Raw genomic sequence first — 20,271 nt, 5'->3', positions numbered from 1 at the left:
TTGCAAGACACCCAACACCTCCTCCTTTTTGATAATGAGATGACTGAGACTATCTACACTCCCTTCCCTCGGCTCATCATCCACCAAGTCCTTCTCCTTGGTGAATACTGATGCAAAGTATTCATTTAGTACCTCGCCCATTTCCTCTGGCTCCAAACATAGATTCCCTTCTCTGTCCTTGAGTGGGCCAACCCTTTCCCTGGTTACCCTCTTGCTCTTTATATACGTATAAAAGGCCTTGGGATTTTCCTTAATCCTGTTTGCCAATGACTTTTCATAACCCCTTTTAGCCCTCTTGACTCCTTGCTTAAGTTCCTTCCCACTGTCTTTATATTCCTCAAGGGATTCGTCTGTTCCCAGCCTTCCAGCCCTTACGAATGCTTCCTTTTTCTTTTTGACGAGGCTCACAATATCCCGCGTTATCCAAGGTTCCCGAAACTTGCCAAACTTATCCTTCTTCCTCACAGGAACATGCTGGTCCTGGATTCTAATCAACTGACGTTTGAAAGACTCCCACATGTCAGATGTTGATTTACCCTCAAACAGCCGCCCCAATCTAAATTCTTCAGTTCCTGCCTAATATTGTTATAATTAGCCTTCCCCCAATTTAGCACCTTCACCCGAGGACTACTCTTATCCTTATCCACAAGTACCTTAAAACGTATGGAATTATGGTCACTGTTCCCGAAATGCTCCCCAACTGAAACTTCGACCACTTGGCTTGGCTCATTCCCCAATACCAGGTCCAGTACGGCCCCATCCCTAGCTGGACTATCTACGTATTGTTTCAAGAAGCCCTCCTGGATGCTCCTTACAAATTCTGCCCCATCCAAGCCCCTAGCACTAAGTGAGTCCCAGTCAATATAGGGGAAGTTAAAATCACCCACCACTACAACCCTGTTACCTTTACATCTTTCCAAAATCTGTCTACATATCTGCTCCTCTACCTCCCACTGGCTGTTGGGAGGCCTGTAGTAAACCCCCAACATCGTGACTGCACCCTTCCTATTCCTGAGCTCCACCCATATTGCCTCGCTGCATGACCCCTCTGAGGTGTCCTCCCGCAGTACAGCTGTGATATTCTCCTTAACCAGTAATGCAACTCTCCCACCCCTTTTACATCCCCCTCTATCCCGCCTGAAGCTTCTAAATCCTGGAACATTTAGCTGCCAATCCTGTCCTTCCCTCAACCAAGTCTCTGTAATAGCAACATCATAGTTCCAAGTACTAATCCAAGCTCTAAGTTCATCTGCCTTATCTGTTATACTTCTCGCATTGAAACAAATGCACTTCAGACCACCAGTCCCGCTGTTCTCCGCAACATCTCCCTGCCTGCTCTTCCTCTTAGTCTTACTGGCCTTATTTACTAGTTCCCCTTCATTTATTTCACTTGCTGTCCTACTGCTCTGGTTCACACCCCCCTGCCACACTAGTTTAAACCCTCCCGAGTGACGCTAGCAAACCTCGCAGCCAGGATATTTGTGCCCCTCCAGTTTAGATGCAACCCGTCCTTCTTGTACAGGTCCCATCTGTCCCTGAAGAGATCCCAATGGTCCAGATATCTGAAACCCTCCCTTCTACACCAGCTGTTCAGCCACACGTTTAGCTGCACTATCTTCCTATTTCTAGCCTCACTGCTACGTGGCACAGGGAGTAATCCCGAGATTGCAACCCTTGAGGTCCTGTCTTTTAACTTTCTACCTAACTCCTTAAACTCCCCCTGCAGGACCTCATCACTCTTCCAGCCTATGTCGTTTGTACCAATGTGTACCACAACCTCTGGCTGTTCACCCTCCCCCTTCAGAATCTTGGTTGATTTTTCATTTTCTAGACCAAGGACTTTGGTGCTCTGGCTGAACTGAGCTAGCTCAGCACAGTCCACATGCTTTTTATTTTATTTTATTTTTTAGAGATACAGCACTGAAACAGGCCGTTCGGCCCACCGAGTCTGTGCCGACCATCAACCACCCATTTATACTAATCCTACACTAATTACATATTCCTACCACATCCCCACCTGTCCCTATATTTCCCTACCACCTACCTATACTAGGGGCAATTTATAATGGGCAATTCACCTATCAACCTGCAAGTCTTTGGCATGTGGGAGGAAACCAGAGCACCCGGAGGAAACCCACGCAGACACAGGCAGTACCCAGAATTGAACCCGGGTCGCTGGAGCTGTGAGGCTGCAGTGCTAACCACTGCGCCACTGTGCTGCTGTGGGACTTACTGCTGTGTAAAGCTCAGTTACACACTGAATTTAGCAACTGAGCCATGTGTCACATTTTTGAGTCATGATGTATTAACTAGGGTTTAGTTTTCTCTAAGGCCATTTCTGGAAGCTAAACTCATGCCCCCATAATCTGGAGTGATCTTTTTTGCCCGATATCTAGGCAAGCAACAGTGAGACTCAAGGTTTGTTAACAGAGAACCCTTGCACTGTACATCAGCTCCTGGAATATATCATGTGCCATGTAATTCTCCTCTCTTTGAAAGCAGAGTGAATTTTCACTGTTAGCATACAGTCAGCCTGTGAAGCATCAAATGGTTTTATTAAATGTAAGACAAATGATGAACAGTAAGATTTATACCCCAATCGAAGATACAGATCTCTACACTCCTCAATGTATAAAACAATAAAAGTACCACTTGCTTTCTCTCTAAGCATAAACTTTAAAGCAGATGCTGGAAATCTGAAATAAAAAACAGAAAGTGCTGGAAATACTCAGCAGGTCCTGCAGCATCTGTGGAGAGAGAAGCAGAGTTAACGTTTCAGGTTTGTGACCCTTCATCAGAACTTTCAAATATAGATTGGCTTCTCAACTTTTGTGACAAGCAACTGTTTGAAAACTAACTCAACTTTATTCTGGCTGGCCCAACAATTACAGCAAATAGGCCTGAGGCTGCTACCTGCGAGATTGAAGCTGATGGTAGACTTGACACAAGAAGCTCAACATATTTCTATGATGAAAACCTCTGGTCACCGAATTGATTTTTTTCAAAGAGAGCTCCAGCCAAACAGTGATCCTGCCCCACTTTCTCAAAGGTCTCACAGCTGTCATCAAACACATAAGAAGGCATATGGTGTGTTAGCCTTTATTAGTAGGGGGATCGAGTTTCAGAGCCACGGGGTCATGATGCAGCTGTACAAAACTCTGGTGAGGCCGCACCTGGAGTATTGCGTGCAGTTCTGGTCACCGCATTATAGGAAGGATGTCGAAGCTTTGGAAAGGGTGCAGAGGAGATTTACTAGGATGTTGCCTGGTATGGAAGGAAGGTCTTACGAGGAAAGGCTGAGGGACTTGGGGTTGTTTTCGTTAGAGAGAAGGAGGAGGAGAGGTGACTTAATAGAGACATACAAGATAATCAGAGGGTTAGATAGGGTGGATAGTGAGAGTCTTTTTCCTCGGATGAGGATGGCAAACACGAGGGGACATAGCTTTAAGTTGAGGGGTGAAAGATATAGGACAGATGTCAGAGGTAGTTTCTTTACGCAGAGAGTAGTAGGGGCGTGGAACGCCCTGCCTGCAACAGTAGTAGACTCGCCAACTTTAAGGGCATTTAAGTGGTCATTGGATAGACATATGGATGTCAATGGAATAGTGTAGGTCAGATGATCGGCGCAACATCGAGGGCCGAAGGGCCTGTACTGCGCTGTAATATTCTAATTCTAATTCTAAAACAGGCTGGAGCCTGATTCTTTGAACTGTGTCAAGATGGAATATGCAGATGATATCAGTACTTGGCATGAGTATATCAATCGCATAAAAATGTAAATGAAATCAGTATTTGAAATGTTGCTACTGAACCAATGAATTCTGCGCCCCACCCACCACCGCTGATCTGAGGTTCATTCTTGGAAAGAGGAATGGTCTTCTGCCCCGTCAATGTCTTCAGAGACAAATGTAAGCTTTGCAACAGTTGAGAAAATTGGAAGATGCGCTTACCTAGGATTTTCAGAAAATATTTGAAAGAGTTTTAAAGTTCAAAGTTCTCCGTTCAAATCCATAGATGGTTTCTACAATTCTATTTTGGAAATAACACTAAACTGTGGTTTAGTCGATAATTCTGGTTTTGAACAATCTTGACAGGCTATTAAGACAGTAACTCCAATGCGAAACTAGCCAAACATAGCCAGGGCAGTGGGGGAGGTTGGGTAAATAAAACCAGCTAAGCTTTCCACCTCTCGCTACCTAAGAACACAGGTAGGCCATTTAGCCCCTCGAGCCTGTTCTGCCATTCAATGAGATCATGGCTGATCTGTCTCCTAACTCCATATACCTACCTTTGTTCCAGATCTCTTAATAACTCTGGCGAACAAAATCTATCAATTTGAGTTTTAAAATTAACAATTGATCTAACATCAACTGCGATTTGTGGAAGAGAGTTCCAAACTTCTACCACCTTCTGCGCTGGAAGTTTTCCCTAATTTCACTCCTGAAAGATCTGGCTCTAATTTTTAGACTATGCCCCCTTCTCCTAGACTCTCCAACCAAAGGAAATAGATTCTGTCTATCAAACCTATGTGTTCACCTTAATATCTTGAAAACTTCAATCAAATCACCTCTTAGCCTTCTAAATTCCATGGACTACAACCCAAATTTGTGTAATCTCTCCTGATAATTTAACAGTTGGAATTGAGGTATCATTCTGGTAAATCTACGCTGTACTCCCTCTAGGCCAATATACTTCCAAAGGTGTGGTGCCTAAAACTGCTCACAGTACTCCAGGTGTTGTCTAACCAGGGCATAGTATAGCTGAAGCACGACATCTACCCCCTTGTATTCTATCCTCTAGATATAAAGGCCAGCATTCCATTAGCCTTTTTGATTATCTGTACCTGTTCATGAAATTTTAGTGATCTGTGTACATGCACCCCCAAAACGTCTTTGGACCTCCACTGTTTCTAGCTTTTCACCCTTTAGACTGAAATCCATTTGCCACTGTTTTGCCCATTCATTTAATCAATCAATATCTCTTTGTAATGTTATGCTTCCATCTACACCGCTTACAATGCTGCCTATCTTTGTATCATTGGCAAATTTGGATATGTGGATTTCTATTCCATCATCTAAGTGGTTAATAAATATGGTGAATAGTTGTGGCCCCAACACAGATCCTTGTGGAACACCACTAATCACATTCTCCCAATTAGAGTACCTGCCCATTAGAGTACCTACTCTCTGCCTCCTGCCATTCAGTCGCAAATGAATACTGTGCAAATATCTGCGAACATCCCCAGTATGCAGTGGCGTACTGGTATTGTCACTGGACTAGTAACCCAGAGACCCAGGTATTACTCTGGGCACATGGGTTCGAATCCCACCACAGCAGAAGGTGGAATTTGAATTCAATTAATAAATCTGGAATTTAAAGCTGGTCTAATGATGGACATGAAACCATTGTCGATTGTTGTAAAAACCCATCTGGTTCACTAATGTCCTTTAGGAAAGGAAATCTGCTGTCCTTACCTGGTCTGGCCTACATGTGACTCCAGATCCACAGCAATGTGATTGACTCTTACATGCCCTCAAAATGGCCTAGCAAGCCACTCAGTTCAAGGGCAATTAGGGATGGACAATAAATGCTGGCCTGGCCTGCGACGCCCACATCCCATGAAAGAATATAAAAAAACTTCTGACGTTATTTTGGAGAGAAGGCCATTGATGAAGCAGCTGAAGATGGTTGGGCCTTGGACACTACCCTGAGGAACTCCTGCAGTGATGTCCTAGGGCTGAGATGATTGGTCTCCAACAACCACAATCACCTTCCTTTGTGCTAGGTATGACTCCAACCAGTGGAGAGTTTACCCTGATTCCCATTGAGTTCAGTTTTGCTAGGTTTCCTTGATGCCACACTCAAGTTAAATGCTGCCTTAATGTCAAAGGCAGCCACTCTTACCTCACCTGCAGAATTTTGCTCTTTTGTTCATGTTTGGACCAAGGCTGTCATGAGGTCTGGAGTGAGAGGTCCAGGCGGGACCCAAACTGAGCATCGGTGAACAGGTTGTTGCTATGTAAGTGCTGCTTGATAGCACTGTTGGTAATACCTTCCATCATTTTGCTGATAATCGAGAGTAGGTTGATGGGGCAGTTATTGGCCAGATTGGATTTGTCCTGCTTTTTGTGTACAGGACATACCTGGGCAATTTTACACATTGTCGGGTTGATGGCAGTATTGTAGCTGTATTGGAACAGCGCGGCTAGTTCTGGAGCACAAGTCTTCATTACTACTGCTAGGGTGTTGTCAGGGCCCATAGCCTTTGCATTATCCAGTGCCTTCAGCCATTTCTTAGTATCACGTGGAGTGAATTGAATTCGCTGGAGACTGGAATCAGTGAGGCTGTGGACCTCAGGAAGAATCCGAGATGGATCATCCACTCCACTGGATGAAAAGGTTGAAGCATTGCAACCATCGTCTTTTGCACTTACGTGCTGGGCTCCCCCATCATTGCTAATGGGGATGTTTGTAGAGCCTCCTCCTCTGGTTATTTGTTTAATTGTCCACTATATGTCTAAATAACTTTAACTGTTGTTCAGACAAGACTTAACCAATTAAGGCAACAGGATATTTGGATAGTAAGTTCAGAAAGTTTTTCAGAAGTAATATTATACTGAACAAATTTATGAAAATAACTTCACAGCTTTTGCAGGTGATGTGAAGACCCTCTCAGTCGATCTGATCTAATGGTTCTTTTGTTCTTATAGCATCATAGTCATTTACAGCACAGAAAGAGGCCATTCAGCCCATCAAATCCATGCTGGCTCTCCACAGAGCTATGCAGCCACTCCCTGGCTTGATCCCCGGAGCCCTGCAAGTTTATTTCTCTCAGGTGACCATCCAATTTCCTCTTGAAGTCATTGATCATCTCCACTTGCACCACCCTTGTGGGCAGCGAGTTCTAAGTCATTACACCTGCTGTGTAAAAAAAGTAAAAGCAAAATACTGCGGATGCTGGAAATCTGAAACAAAAACAAGAAATGCTGGATTCACTCAGCAGGTCTGGCAGCATCTGTGGAAAGAGAAGCAGAGTTAACGTTTCGGGTCAGTGACCCTTCTTCGGAACTGACAAATATTAGAAAAGTCACAGATTATAAACAAGTGAGGTGGGGGTTGGGCAAGAGATAACAAAGGAGAAGGTGCAGATTGGACCAGGCCACATAGCTGACCAAAAGGTCACGGAGCAAAGGCAAACAATATGTTAATGGTGTGTTGAAAGACAAAGCATTAGTACAGATTAGGTGTGAATATACTGAATATTGAACAGCAGCAAGTGCAAACCTGAAGAAAAACAACCTGAAAAAAACAGTGGGTAAGCAAACTGAACAAACTAAGGTGAAATGAAATAAATGCAAAAAAAGATTGTAAAAAATGTAAAAAGGAATGTAAAAAAAAAAGAAGGAAGAAAAAATAACTAAAAATGACTAAAAATGAAAGTAAAGTGGGGGGCTGTCATGCTCTGAAATTATTGAACTCAATGTTCAGTCCGGCAGGCTGTAGTGTGCCTAATCGGTAGATGAGATGCTGTTCCTCGAGCTTGCGTTGATGTTCACTGGAACACTGCAGCAATCCCAGGACAGAGATATGGGCATGAGAGCAGGGGGGAGTGTTGAAATGGCAAGCAACCGGAAGCTCAGGGTCCTGCTTGCGGACTGAGCGGAGATGTTCCGCAAAGCGGTCGCCCAGTCTGCGCTTGGTCTCCCCAATGTAGAGGAGACCACACTGTGAGCAGTGAATACAGTATACTACATTGAAAGAAGTACAAGTAAATCGCTGCTTCACCTGAAAGGAGTGTTTGGGGCCTGGGATAATGAGGAAAGAGGAGGTAAATGGGCAGGTATTACACCTCCTGCGATTGCAAGGGAAGGTGCCCTGGGACGGGGACGAGGTGGTGGGGGTAATGGAGGAGTGGACCAGGGTGTCGCGGAGGGAACGATCCCTTCGGAATGCTGACAGGGGAAGGGAGGGGAAGATGCGACTGGTAGTGGCATCACGCTGGAGGTGGCGAAAATGGCGGAGGATGATCCTTTGGATATGGAGGCTGGTGGGATGAAAAGTGAGGACAAGGGGAACCCTGTCACGGTTCTGGGAGGGAGGGGAAGGGGTGAGGGTAGAGGTGCGGGGAATGGGTCGGACACGGTTGAGGGCCCTGTCAACCACAGTGGGGGGAAATCCTCGGTTGAGGAAAAAGGAGGTCATATCAGAAGCACCGTCATGGAAGGTAGCATCATCAGAGCAGATGCGTCGGAGACGGAGAAACTGGGAGAATGGAATGGAGTCCTTACAGGAGGTAGGGTGTGAAGAAGTGTAGTCGAGGTAGCTGTGGGAGTCAGTGGGCTTATAATGGATATTGGTAGACAACCTATCCCCAGAGATGGAGACAGAGAAGTCGAGGAAGGGAAGGGAAGTGTCAGAGATGGACCATGTAAAGGTGAGAGAAGGGTGGAAATTGGAAGCAAAGTTGATAAAGTTTTCTAGTTCGGGGCGGGAGCAGGAAACGGCACCGATACAGTCATCAATGTACCGGAAAAAGAGTTGGGGGAGGGGGCCTGAGTAGGACTGGAACAAAGAATGCTCGACATATCCCACAAAAAGACAGGCATAACTAGGACCCATGCGGGTACCCATAGCGACACCTTTTACTTGAAGGAAATGCATGGAGTTGAAGGAGAAGTTGTTCAATGTGAGAACAAGTTCAGCCAGGCGGAGGAGGGTGTTGGTGGATGGGGACTGGTTGGGCCTCTGTTCCAGGAAGAAGCGGAGAACCCTCAAACCATCCTGGTGGGGGATGGAGGTGTAGAGCGATTGAACGTCCATAGTGAAGAGGAGGCGGTTGGGACCAGGAAACTGGAAATTGTCAAAATGACGTAGGGCGTCAGAAGAGTCACGGATGTAGGTGGGAAGAGACTGGACCAGCGGAGAAAAGATAGAGTCTAGATAGGAAGAAATAAGTTCAGTGGGGCAGGAGCAGGCTGACACAATGGGTCTGCCGGGACAGTCCCGTTTGTGGATTTTGGGAAGGAGGTAGAAGCGGGCTGTCCGGGGTTGCGGGACTATGAGGTTGGAAGCTGTAGAGGGAAGATCTCCAGAGGAGATGAGGTCAGTGACAGTCCTTTGGACGGTGGCTTGATGTTCGGTGGTGGGGTCATGGTCCAGAGGGAGGTAGGAAGAGGTGTCTGTGAGTTGGCGTTGAACTTCTGCAAGGTAGAGGTCGGTACGCCATACAACAACAGCACCACCCTTGTCTGCAGGTTTGATGACCATGTCGGGGTTAGACCTGAGAGAACAGAGTGCCTCAAGTTCAGAGGGGGACAGGATAGAGTGAGTGAGGGGGGCAGAGAAATTGAGACGACCAATGTCTCGCCGACAGTTTTCAATGAAGAGATCAAGAGCGGTTAAGAGGCCAGGGTGAAGGGTCCAGGTAGAGGGAGAATGCTGGAGGCGGGTGAATGGGTCTGCTGGTCGGGGGGAGGACTCCTGGTCGAAGAAGTGAGCCCGGAGGCGGAGGCGACGGAAGAAGAACTCAACGTCATGCCGAGCGCGAAATTCATTGAGGTGGGGGCGTAAGGGGATAAAACTGAGACTTTTGCTGAGTACAGAACGCTCAGCATCAGAGAGTGTAAAAAAAGTGCTTCTTCATATTCCTCCTGCATCCTTTGCCCAAAACATTCAATCTGTATCCCCTAGTTCTTGTACATTTGTTAATGGGAACAGCTTTTTCTTGTCTACTTTATCTAAGCCTGTCATAATCTTGTACGTTTCTGTTAAATCTCTCCTCAATCTCCTCTGTTCCAAGGAGAACAATCCCAGCTTTTCCAACCTAACCTTGGAACTAAAATCCTCCATTCCTGGAACCATTCTGGTAAATCTCCTCTGCACCCTCTCACAGATCCTCACAACCTTCCTGAAGTGTGGTGACCAGAACTGGACACAATACTCGAGTTGGGGCCTAATCAGAGCTTTATAAATGTTCAGCATAAATTTGCTGCTTTTGTACTCAATGCTTCTATTTATGAAGCCCAAGATCCCATATGCTTTACTAACCACTCTCTCAATATGTCCTGCCAACATCAGAGATCAATGCACATGCACCCTCAGGTCCCTCTGTTCCTGCACACTCTTTAGAACTGTGCCATTAAGTATATATTGCCGCTCCCTTACATATGTCAGTATTAAATTCCATCTGCCACCTCTCTGCCCATTCTGCTAGCCTATTTATGTCCTGTTGCATGTGGTTAGAACCATAGAAAAATTACGGCACAGAAGGAGGCCATTCAACCCGTCGTGTCCGTGCCGGCTGAAAAGAAAAAAAATAGGAACTAGCCGCCCAATCTAATCCCACCTTCCAGCACCTGGTCCATAGCCTTGCAGCACTTCAGGTGCATGTCCAGGTACCTTTTAAAATAATTGAGGGTCTCTGCCTCCACCACCGATCCTGGCAGTGAATTCCAGACACCCACCACTCTGGGTGAAAATGTTTTTCCTCATGTCCCCTCTAATCCTTCTACCAATCACCTTAAATCTGTGCCCCCTGGTAAATAACAAATGGTTACTTGGAGCTCATAGTCCCTAGCTTAACATGGATGACCAGCTCTTCTGACCACAGTAGATTATAAAAGAATTGAATGTTTAAACTTATACATTAGCTGATTAATCAATACTGTAAGTTAATCAATATATGCATAAGGCAGACAAGATTCTAAGGTTAATTTTGACTGAGTTCTTTTAATACAATGGTATAAAATATAACTGACTCCTTTAATTGTTAATGTGTTGGTATCAAATGAAAGAATAAAGTAAATAATAAAGTAAAGCTAATTCTAACACTCCAAAACTACCTACATCACTACCATTCATAACTGGATGTAGCAGGACTACAGAGCTTTGATCTGTTCCATTGGTTGTGGAATCACTTTGCTCTGCTGCATGCTACTTCTGTTGTTTAGCATGCATGTTGCCTGTGTTGTCACTTAGCAGGGCGGCATCTCATTTTTAGGTATGCCTGGTGCTGGTCCTGGCATGCTCTCTTGCACTCCCCATTGAACCAGAGTTGATCCCCTGACTTGATGGTAATGATAGAGTGAGGGATATGCTGGGTCATAAGGTTACAGATTGTGGTTGACTACAATTCTGCTGCTGCTGATGGCTCACAGGGTCTGATGGATGCCCAGTTTTGAGCGACCAGATCTGTTCCAAATCTATCCCATTTAGCACAGTGGTAGTGCCACACAACACAATGGAGTGTATCCTCAATGTGAAGTCGGTTATCGGAGGAATTTTATTATTTAAAATAATGGAAGTGTGAGACTGCAGGGATCATGTTGACCCTATCTACCTGAGATGAGCTTCCAACCCATATCTGCTCCATCACCACTACAAGCTCCTGGCCTTGTCCTGCCAATGATTGTCCAATGTGCATGATTGGTCGACACAACTTCCTGCCGAGGGCATGCATTTGAGAATTCGGCCCTATGAGTGTTAAGTGCTCTTAATTCTCACATGCTATGTTCCTATGCTACAGACATGTACTCAAAACTACTTGAGTCATTTTTTACTGTAATTTTGCAATCTGTCTTGTGACATGTTGCAAAAGGAATTTTTTTTAAGTATTATTCATAAATGCAGTTGCCTAACATTGGCAAGAATTGCAATTCTGACCTGGGCAACATCACAAGAGAAGTGCATAATTTCTATTCTTTGCTAAGTAAGAGGCAGAGCCTCAGCGCTCATTTAAAAAAAAAATTGAGGTGTAGACACCTTCTCAGGACTAGGTACATCATTCATCCCCTATTACAAATTGCATGGCGCTTACAGATACATATAGCTTGTAGTCAGAACATTAGCCCCATGGACTCCAATTAAATCTTTTGTTAATTTACTTTGTTTCCTCATCCATGCCTCTGTTACCTCCAACCTAGGGTTGCCAACTCTACTTTGACATATTCCTGGAGATTTGATCATGTGACATTTGATCACATGGCATTTAAACACATGACACAGCTAGTTAGGCCACAGCTGGAGTACTGTGTACAGTTCTGGTCACCACACTATAGGAAGGATGTGATTGCACTGGAGAGGGTGCAGAGGAGATTCACCAGCATTTGAGTGCATTGGGCTGGTGCATTTCAACTATGAAGAGAGACTGGATAGGCTAGGGATGTTTTCCTTACAGCAGAGAAGGCTGAGGGGGGGTGGCCTGATTGAGGTATACAAAATTATAAGGGGCATAGATAGGATGAAACATTTTCCCTTAGCAGAGGTGTCAATAACCAGGGGTCTTAGATTTAAGGTAAGGGGCAGGAGATTTAGAGAGGTTTGAGGAAATAAATTTCACCCACGGTGTGGTTGGAATCCACCCTCTGAAGAGGTGGTAGAGGCAGGAACCCTCACAACATTTAAGAAGTATTTAGATGAGAAACTTGAAACACCATAGCATACAAGGCTATGGGCCAAGTGCTGGAAAATGGGATTAGAATTGATAGGCTTGATGGCCGGCGCGGACACGGTGGGCCGAAGGGCCTGTTTCTGTGCTGTATAACTCTATCATTCTATGACCACCTCTACATCACCTTTCTCTGTCCCTGCCTCAGTTCATCTGCTGTTGAAATGCTCATTATGCTTTTGTTACCTCTAGACTTGACTATTCCAAACATGTCTTGACTGGCCTCCCGTCGTCCGCCCTACATGAACTTGAGCTCATCTAAATGTCCCATTCACCAATCATCCCTAGGCTCGCTGTCCTACATTGCCTCCCAGTTCAGCAACTTGATCTTAAAATTCTCATCCTTGTTTTCAAATCCCTCCATGGCCTCAACCCTCCTTATGTCTGTAATCTCCCCCAGCCCCACAACCCTCCGAGAAATCTGCGCTTATCTAATTCTGGTCTCTTCAGCATCCCTGTGTGGGATCAGAATTCCTTCCCACCACCCCCCCTGCAAACTGGACTTTAAAATGGGACTGTGTGGAGTATGGGAAAGGAACCCCAACCCCCACGGACAATAGTACTGTGAATGAAAGCCAAAACTCAACACAAAGCACAAAGAGGCAAGATGCATTCCAATGGGTCAATTTCAAACATTCCAACATCACAACAGAACTGATACTGTTAAAGGACTGGAATTTGGGACATTATCATAACAGTGACACAGTATATCTGCCATCATGTAACCCAAATAAGTAATTGGGGAGGCCATTGTTATAACTAACTGGCTGCAAACCACAAGATTCACTCCTATCAAGATAGGAGAGAAACCTTTTTCATGTACATCAGCTCTGGAGCCTGGAATACCTCACCTTGGTGGAGTTCATTGTTCTCGGTCATGGAAATAACATCAGCACTGAGTGGATCTGTCTGGACCAGGCAGGTAACAGAGGAAAGAGATTAAAAAGTGCTAAGTGCTGACCATCCAGCAGGATGGCTTCAGATGTGTTTATGATATTTTGATAAGGATCATCATTAAAAGGACAAGATCGAGGGGTTTGGCACTGCAGTCAAGAAGGAGGGTCAGGAACAGTCAACCTGGCTTGTGGACCTACAAATTCTCATCGGAAGGACCAGCCGCGTGGAGGTTTGTAAGTTATCAACCAAATCCAAGGGGTATTTGGGGCTGAGAGTTCAAAGCAATTTTAAGTGTAACAACCAAATCCTGGGAGGGTTTGGGTTTTGAATTGAGTGAGTTTGGGGCAGAAACATGGGGTTTGGCCTGTGGTTTTTCGAAAAAAGTTTGTCTTATAAGTCGTGGTGACTTTTGTGTTTGGGTGGGAGCTGAGGTTAAATCGTGGAGGGATTTAAATCCGACTAATCAATCAAGGTGTCGTGTGGGGTCCTTTAAATTAGTTTAGAGGTCTTTGTATCAGTGTGTTAGGAGGGTTTTAATAAACAAGTTTGTGGTTCAGCCCAACCCTGTGTCTGTGCAATTTGTCCTTTATAAAATCCTAAAGCCAAGAACCATCAGTAAGGGGGGGAAACGGGAGCGGGAACCTCTTACACCAGAGTTTAATCGCTCCACCATTGGTGGCTGCACGTTCAGCTGCCTGGCCGTCAGCTCTGGAATTCCTTCCCTGAACCTTTCTGCCTCACTTTCCTCCTTTAAGAAACATAGAAATCTTCCAGCACTGAAGAAGGCCATTCGGCCTATTATGCCTGTACCAGCTGATAAAGAGCCAATCCTGCCTAATCCCACTTTCCAGTCCTTGGTCCATAGCCCGATGGCTATGTTTAGGAAGACACTCCTTAAAAGCTACCTCTTTCACCAAGCTTATGGACAGCTGACCTAATATCTCATGTGGCTCAGTCTCAAATTTTCTTTGCTAACATTCCTGTGAAGCTCCTTGAGATATTTTACTATATTAATAGTGCTACACAATGCAGTTCATTGTAGTTTCAACAATTTGATAGATTAGCTTATCTTTTCAATTCTGTCATAGGTTTGTAAAATTAAAAATAGAAGCCAGTGGTTAATGTGGAGAATTCTGCTCGGTCTGGAGAAGCTGATCCCAAAGGCACGCACCAGGATCTCCTGGAGATGAATGATGGGCCAAGGAATGTTTGTGACCATCAAAGCTGGTGTGGCTCTTTGCCTTCTCTTTGTTATCTCGATAGGTTTTTGGATGTGTAGATGTGTAGCAAGTAGCGAGGAACTCCATAATATCATTAGTAGCATCCCAAGTACCGAACACCTATTCCTGCTGGGGGACTTTAACGTCAGGGTTGGGGCCGACCATGACTCATGGTCTCCTGCCTTGGGCACTATGGCATTGGAAGGATGAATGAGAATGGACAGAGACTGCTTGAGTTGTGTACCTATCATAACCACTGCATCACCAACTCGTTCTTTCACACTAAACCCTGTCACCAGGTTTCTTGGAGACACCCAAGATCAAAGAAGCTGCATCACTCCAAGCAGAAGGGCCGCCCGCGCATCAACACTAGCAGAATCTCTCATCCACAGCTGTTACATAGGTTTCTAAATTCACTTGAAAAAGCCCTTCAAAACACTCCTACAGGGGATGCAGAGACCAAGTGGGCCCACATCAGAGACGCCATCTATGACTCAGCAATGACCACCTATGGCAAACGTGTGAAGCGGAATGTAGACTGGTTTCAATCTCACTTTGAAGAGCTTGAACCTGTCATAGCTGCTAAGCGCATTGCACTGCTGAACGACAAGAAAGCCCCCAGCGTGTAAACATCCATAGCACTTAAAGCAGCCAGAACCGCTGCACAAAGAACAGTCAGGCGCTGCGCAAATGACTACTGGCAACACCTATGCAGTCATATTCAGCTGGCCTCTGACACCAGAAACATCAGAGGAATGCATGATGGCATTAAGAGAGCTTTTGGGCCAAACATCAAGAAGATCGCCCCCCTCAAATCTAAATCAGGGGACACAATCACTGACCAACGCAAGCAAATGGACCGCTGGGTGGAGCACTACCTAGAACTGTACTCCAGGGAAAATGTTGTCACTGAGACCGCCCTCAATGCAGCCCAGTCTCTGCCAGTCATGGACGAGCTGGACGTACAGCCAACAAAATCGGAACTCAGTGATGCCATTGATTGTCTAGCCAGCGGAAAAGCCCCTGGGAAGGATGGCATTACCCCTGAAATAATCAAGAGTGCCAAGCCTGCCAAACTTTCAGTAGTCTACGAACTGCTTTGCCTGTGCTGGGACGAGGGAGCAGTACCACAGGACATGCACGATGCCAATATCATCACCCTCTATAAGAACAAGGTTACCGCGGTGACTGCAACAACTACCGTGGAATCTCCCTGCTCAGCATAGTGGGGAAAGCCTTCGCTCGAGTCGCTTTAAACAGGCTCCAGAAGATGGCTGAGCGTGTCTACCCTGAGGCACAGTGTGGCTTTCGAGCGGAGAGATCCACCATTGACAGGCTGTTCTCCCTTCGCCAGCTACAGGAGAAATGCCATGAACAACAGATGCCCCTCTACGTTGCTTTCATTGATCTCACCCAAGCCTTTGACCTCGTCAGCAGACGTGGTCTCTTCAGACTACTAGAAAAGATCAGATGTCCACCAAAGCTACTAAGTATCATCACCTCATTTCATGACAATATGAAAGGCACAATTCAGCATAGCGGCCCCTCATCAGACCCCTTTCCTATCCTGAGTGGCCTGAAATAGGGCTGTGTTCTCGCACCTACACTGTTTGGGATCTTCTTCTCCCAGCTGCTCTCACATGCGTTCAAGTCTTCAGAAGGAATTTTCCTTCACACAAGATCTGATGGCAGGTTGTTCAACCTTGCCCGTCTAAGAGCAAAGACCAAAGTACGGAAAGTCCTCATCAGGGAACTCCTCTTTGCTGACGATGCTGCATTAACATCTCACACTGAAGAGTGCCTGCAGAGACTCATCGACAGGATTGCGGCTGCCTGCAACAAATTTAGCCTAACCATCTGCCTCAAGAAAACGAACATCATGAGACAGGACGTCAGAAATGCTCCATCCATCAATATTGGCGACCACGCTCTGGAAGTGGTTCAAGAGTTCACCTACCTAGGCTCAACTATCAGCAGTAACTGTCTCTAGATGCAGAAATCAACAAGCGCATGGGAAAGGCTTCCACTGCTATGTCCAGACTGGCCAAGAGAGTGTGGGAAAATGGCGTACTGACACAGAACATAAAAGTCTTAGTGTATCAAGCCTGTGTCCTCAGTATCTTGCTCTACGGCAGTGAGGCCTGGACAACGTGTCAGCCAAGAGCAACGTCTCAATTCATTCCATCTTCGCTGCCTCTGGAGAGTCCTTGGCATCAGGTGGCAGGACCGTATCTCCAACACTGAAGTCCTCGAGGCGGCCAACATCCCCAGCATATACACCCTACTGAGCCAGCGGCGCTTGAGATGGCTTGGCCATGTGAGCCGCATGGAAGATGGCAGGATCCCCAAAGACACATTGAACAGCGAGCTCGCCACTGGTATCAGACCCACCGGCCGTCCATGTCTCCGCTTTAAAGACGTCCGAAAACGCGACATGAAGTCCTGTGACATTGATCACAAGTCGTGGGAGTCAGTTGCCAGCGATCACCAGAGCTGGCGGGCAGCCATAAAGGCGGGGCTAAAGAGTGGCAAGTCAAAGAGACTTAGCAGTTGGCAGGAAAAAAGACAGATGCGCAAGGAGAGAGCCAACTGTGTAACAGCCCCGACAAACAATTTCTCACTCTAGAATTGGCTTTTATAGCCACTCCAGGCACTGCTTCACAAAACCACTGACCACCTCTAGGCGCTCTCGAGACAAGGAGGCCACAGAAAGCAAGTAGAGTCATTCAGGCGAATGAAGCAGAAAGCCTTGCCAACCTTCCACTGAACATCGACTACCGCTCACAACCAACCAGAAATGGAGTGGCCACGGTGGCTGCTGGGAGTGAGGGAGCGTGACTGCGGTGGCTGCTGGGAGTGAGGGAGCGTGACTGCGGTGGCTGCTGGGAGTGAGGGAGCGTGACTGCGGTGGCTGCTGGGAGTGAGGGAGGGTGGCCGCTGGGACTGAGGAAGCATGGCCGCGGTGGCTGCTGGGAGTGAGGCCGCAGTGGCAGCTGGGAGGGAAGGCGTCGCAGTGTATTGTGGGTGGTTCTCTCCTGCTGCGTGAAAGTTGTGAGGTTTGGGCGACACAAAGTGACTAAAAATGGCGATGTCGGTTCCCAAAGCTCCGGGCTTTGCCCAGATGTTAAAAGATGGGGCCAAGGTGTGTTGCTGTGACAGTGGGCCGGCGGGAGGGGATCCTGTTGGGAAGATTTTGGCCTTTAAAGCGGGAAGCGTGCTGTGAGAATGTTCCAGAAAGGCCGGGAAATGTTGGCGATGATCCTCCCTTCACCAACATTCCCCCTGTGCCAGGGCCGGGCTCCGGCTCCAGCTCCCATCAGCCGGGGACGGTGCCCGGGTGGGTAATAAGCCGAGGCGCGTGGTTATATCGAGCTCGGTCGCCGGCTCCATGTGCTCGTGTTGCCTACGGCCTAGTGTCGGGAGCTGGAGTGCTGCAGCCTCTGTGTGAGGGCGGCTTGGCTGGAGGGAGAAGTCCGGAGCGGGTTATGGGGCCCCGGCCACTCCTGCTGCCCTCACCCTGAGGCAGGGAGAGTCGGAGAGGGATCGGAACAGTCCGGGAAAGGGCGGATTCCAGTCATTGGGGAAAGGGACAGGATCTATCCCTCGGTGCCGGATTTCCTTGAGTCCAGTTTCTAGCCAGAATGTAGGGTGAAAAAAAACCTTTCAACGAAACACACCAGGAGTGTCCGGTGCATGAGCCTTGTCTGTTACAGCCCAACAATTAGGGTCAGACTTCAGCTGGAATTGTAGCTGGAATCAGTTTACTAAGCCTGATGTATTTAAATTTGACTAATTGTCAGAAACACGAACAACAACGGTGCATTCACTTTGCTAACGTCTGGCAGTATTTGTTGAATGAATATTTAGTGTGCATTGTAAAATGACAATGTGGCGCAAGATGGCTTGTTTCAAAAAATTCTGGTTGATCTTTGCACTTTCAGCGATGCAGTGGGTGAGTTTTGAATGAGTTATGAGATGTTAGTATGCCAACAAACACTGGATTAGTTGCAAGTTTGTGTTTTGATTATTTGGCCTTGACCCATCACATAGTAACAAAGCTTTCTGATAGGTGTGCTCGTCCATTCTTAATTTGATCATGCAATAAAAATATAGTGACTACAAAAAACTTCAATTAAAAGTACATGACAACTTATCTGTGCAAAATATGCAAACAACTGGCATTTGTATAGTGTATTTTAATGTAGGCTATTCGAAGGTGCTTTATAGAGAATAAACAGACTCTGAGAAGAGTTAAGAGGTCAATGAAATTATGATCCAAAACATAAATTGTGAGGGTGTTTTTGAAAACAGAGAAAGAAGTAGCAGGTGGAGGGGACTAGTGAGAATTGTGGCAAGTAAGATGGTTGGAGATGCTGCCACAATGTTGGAGCACAGAGAAATTGGAATACGCAAGAGGCCAGAGATGTAGGCTGCAACAAAGGTGGGGCTAAAGAAAATGACTATAAATTCCATGCACCGGGGAGAAGGGAGCCAATAGAGATCAAGGACGGTGAGGTGATGCATGAATGGCCTTTCCTCCGGACCAGGATATGAGCCAGAGTTTTGGATGTGTGTGAAGTTTGTATGGAGTGCAACTCAAGGCCAGTGACATGCATTTAAATAGTAAATAAAGTGTGTAAGATATGTAAGCTTTTTTAAATCGTGAAGGCACTTGGCATTTGAATGTATTATCTGTCAGTAACCCTAGATTTTGCTACTGCCACCAGTTGAGAGTTATCCTCGGACCAGCAAACTAGTGGTTATTTCAAGCACAGGTGAAATCTAGATGCAGACAAGGTAGAGGGAGCAGCAGAGAGTAGGGTCCAGGGTGCTGAAGGTTCTGTTATACTTTGTCCATGCTAATAATTGCACCCATTGTGGAAGATCATAGAGGATCTCGGTAGAAACGAATACATTTTGTTGACTTTTAGGTCTGCAGCTGGCCTATGATACTAACAGAAAATACTGGAAATACTCTGGTCTGGCAGCATCAAGCAGAGTTGACATTTCAGAATAACAGAATTGTTACAGCGCAGAAGGAGGGCCATTGTGTCCGCACTGGCTCTCCGAAAGAGCAGTTCACTTAGTGCCATTCCCCTGACTTCTGCACATAACCCTGCACATTCTTCCTTTTCATATAACACTAATTCCCTTCTGAATGCTTCAATTGAACTTGCCTCCACCACACTTTCAAGCAGTGCATTCCAGACCTTAACCACTCGCTGCTTGAAAAAGTCTTTCCTCATGTCGCTTTTGTTCTCTTACCCATTACTTTAAATCTGTGCCCTCTCGTTCTCGATCCTTTCACACGTGGGAACAGCTTCTCCCTATCTACTCTGTCCAGACCCCCCATGATCTTGAATACCTCTATCAGATCTCCTCTTAGCTGCCTTTTCTCCAAGGAAAACAATCCTAACTTCTTTAATCTTCATCTGAAGTTCCTCATCCCTGCAACCATTCTCATGAATCTTTATTGTACTCTCTCCAATGCCCTCACATCTTTCTTAAAGTGCGGTGCCCAGAATTGGACACAGTACCCCAGCTGAGGCTGAACTGGTGTCTTATATAAGTTCAACATAACTTCCTTGCTCTTGTAGTGTATGCCCCTATTAAGAAAGCGCAGGGTACTGTATGCTTTATTAACCGCGCTGTCAACCTGTCTTGCCACCTTCAATGACTTAAGCACCTATACACCCAGGTCCCTCTACT

The 20,271-nt window shown here is 46.2% G+C and overlaps 2 protein-coding genes across 2 annotated transcripts in view; one reads left to right on the top strand and one right to left on the bottom strand.

Annotated features, from left to right (window-relative positions):
- Window positions 1–17,371, bottom strand: part of LOC137374427 (MAP3K7 C-terminal-like protein) — a 142,163-nt gene extending 124,792 nt beyond the window's left edge. The window contains exon 1 of the mRNA XM_068040516.1: window positions 17,320–17,371. The gene's annotated coding sequence lies outside the window, so the exon portion shown is untranslated. The remainder of the gene's footprint in view (window positions 1–17,319) is intronic.
- Window positions 17,372–17,540: 169 nt separating this feature from the next.
- Window positions 17,541–20,271, top strand: part of cct8 (chaperonin containing TCP1, subunit 8 (theta)) — a 28,306-nt gene continuing 25,575 nt past the window's right edge. The window contains exon 1 of the mRNA XM_068040512.1: window positions 17,541–17,704. Within this exon, the coding sequence (XP_067896613.1) occupies window positions 17,645–17,704 (60 nt within the window). The 5' untranslated portion in view covers window positions 17,541–17,644. The remainder of the gene's footprint in view (window positions 17,705–20,271) is intronic.

Source organism: Heterodontus francisci, chromosome 10, assembly GCF_036365525.1.
Source record: "Heterodontus francisci isolate sHetFra1 chromosome 10, sHetFra1.hap1, whole genome shotgun sequence".
NCBI lineage: Eukaryota > Metazoa > Chordata > Chondrichthyes > Heterodontiformes > Heterodontidae > Heterodontus > Heterodontus francisci.
The sequence above is the reverse complement of the archived record's forward strand: the minus strand, read 5'-3'. Positions and strand labels throughout refer to the sequence as shown.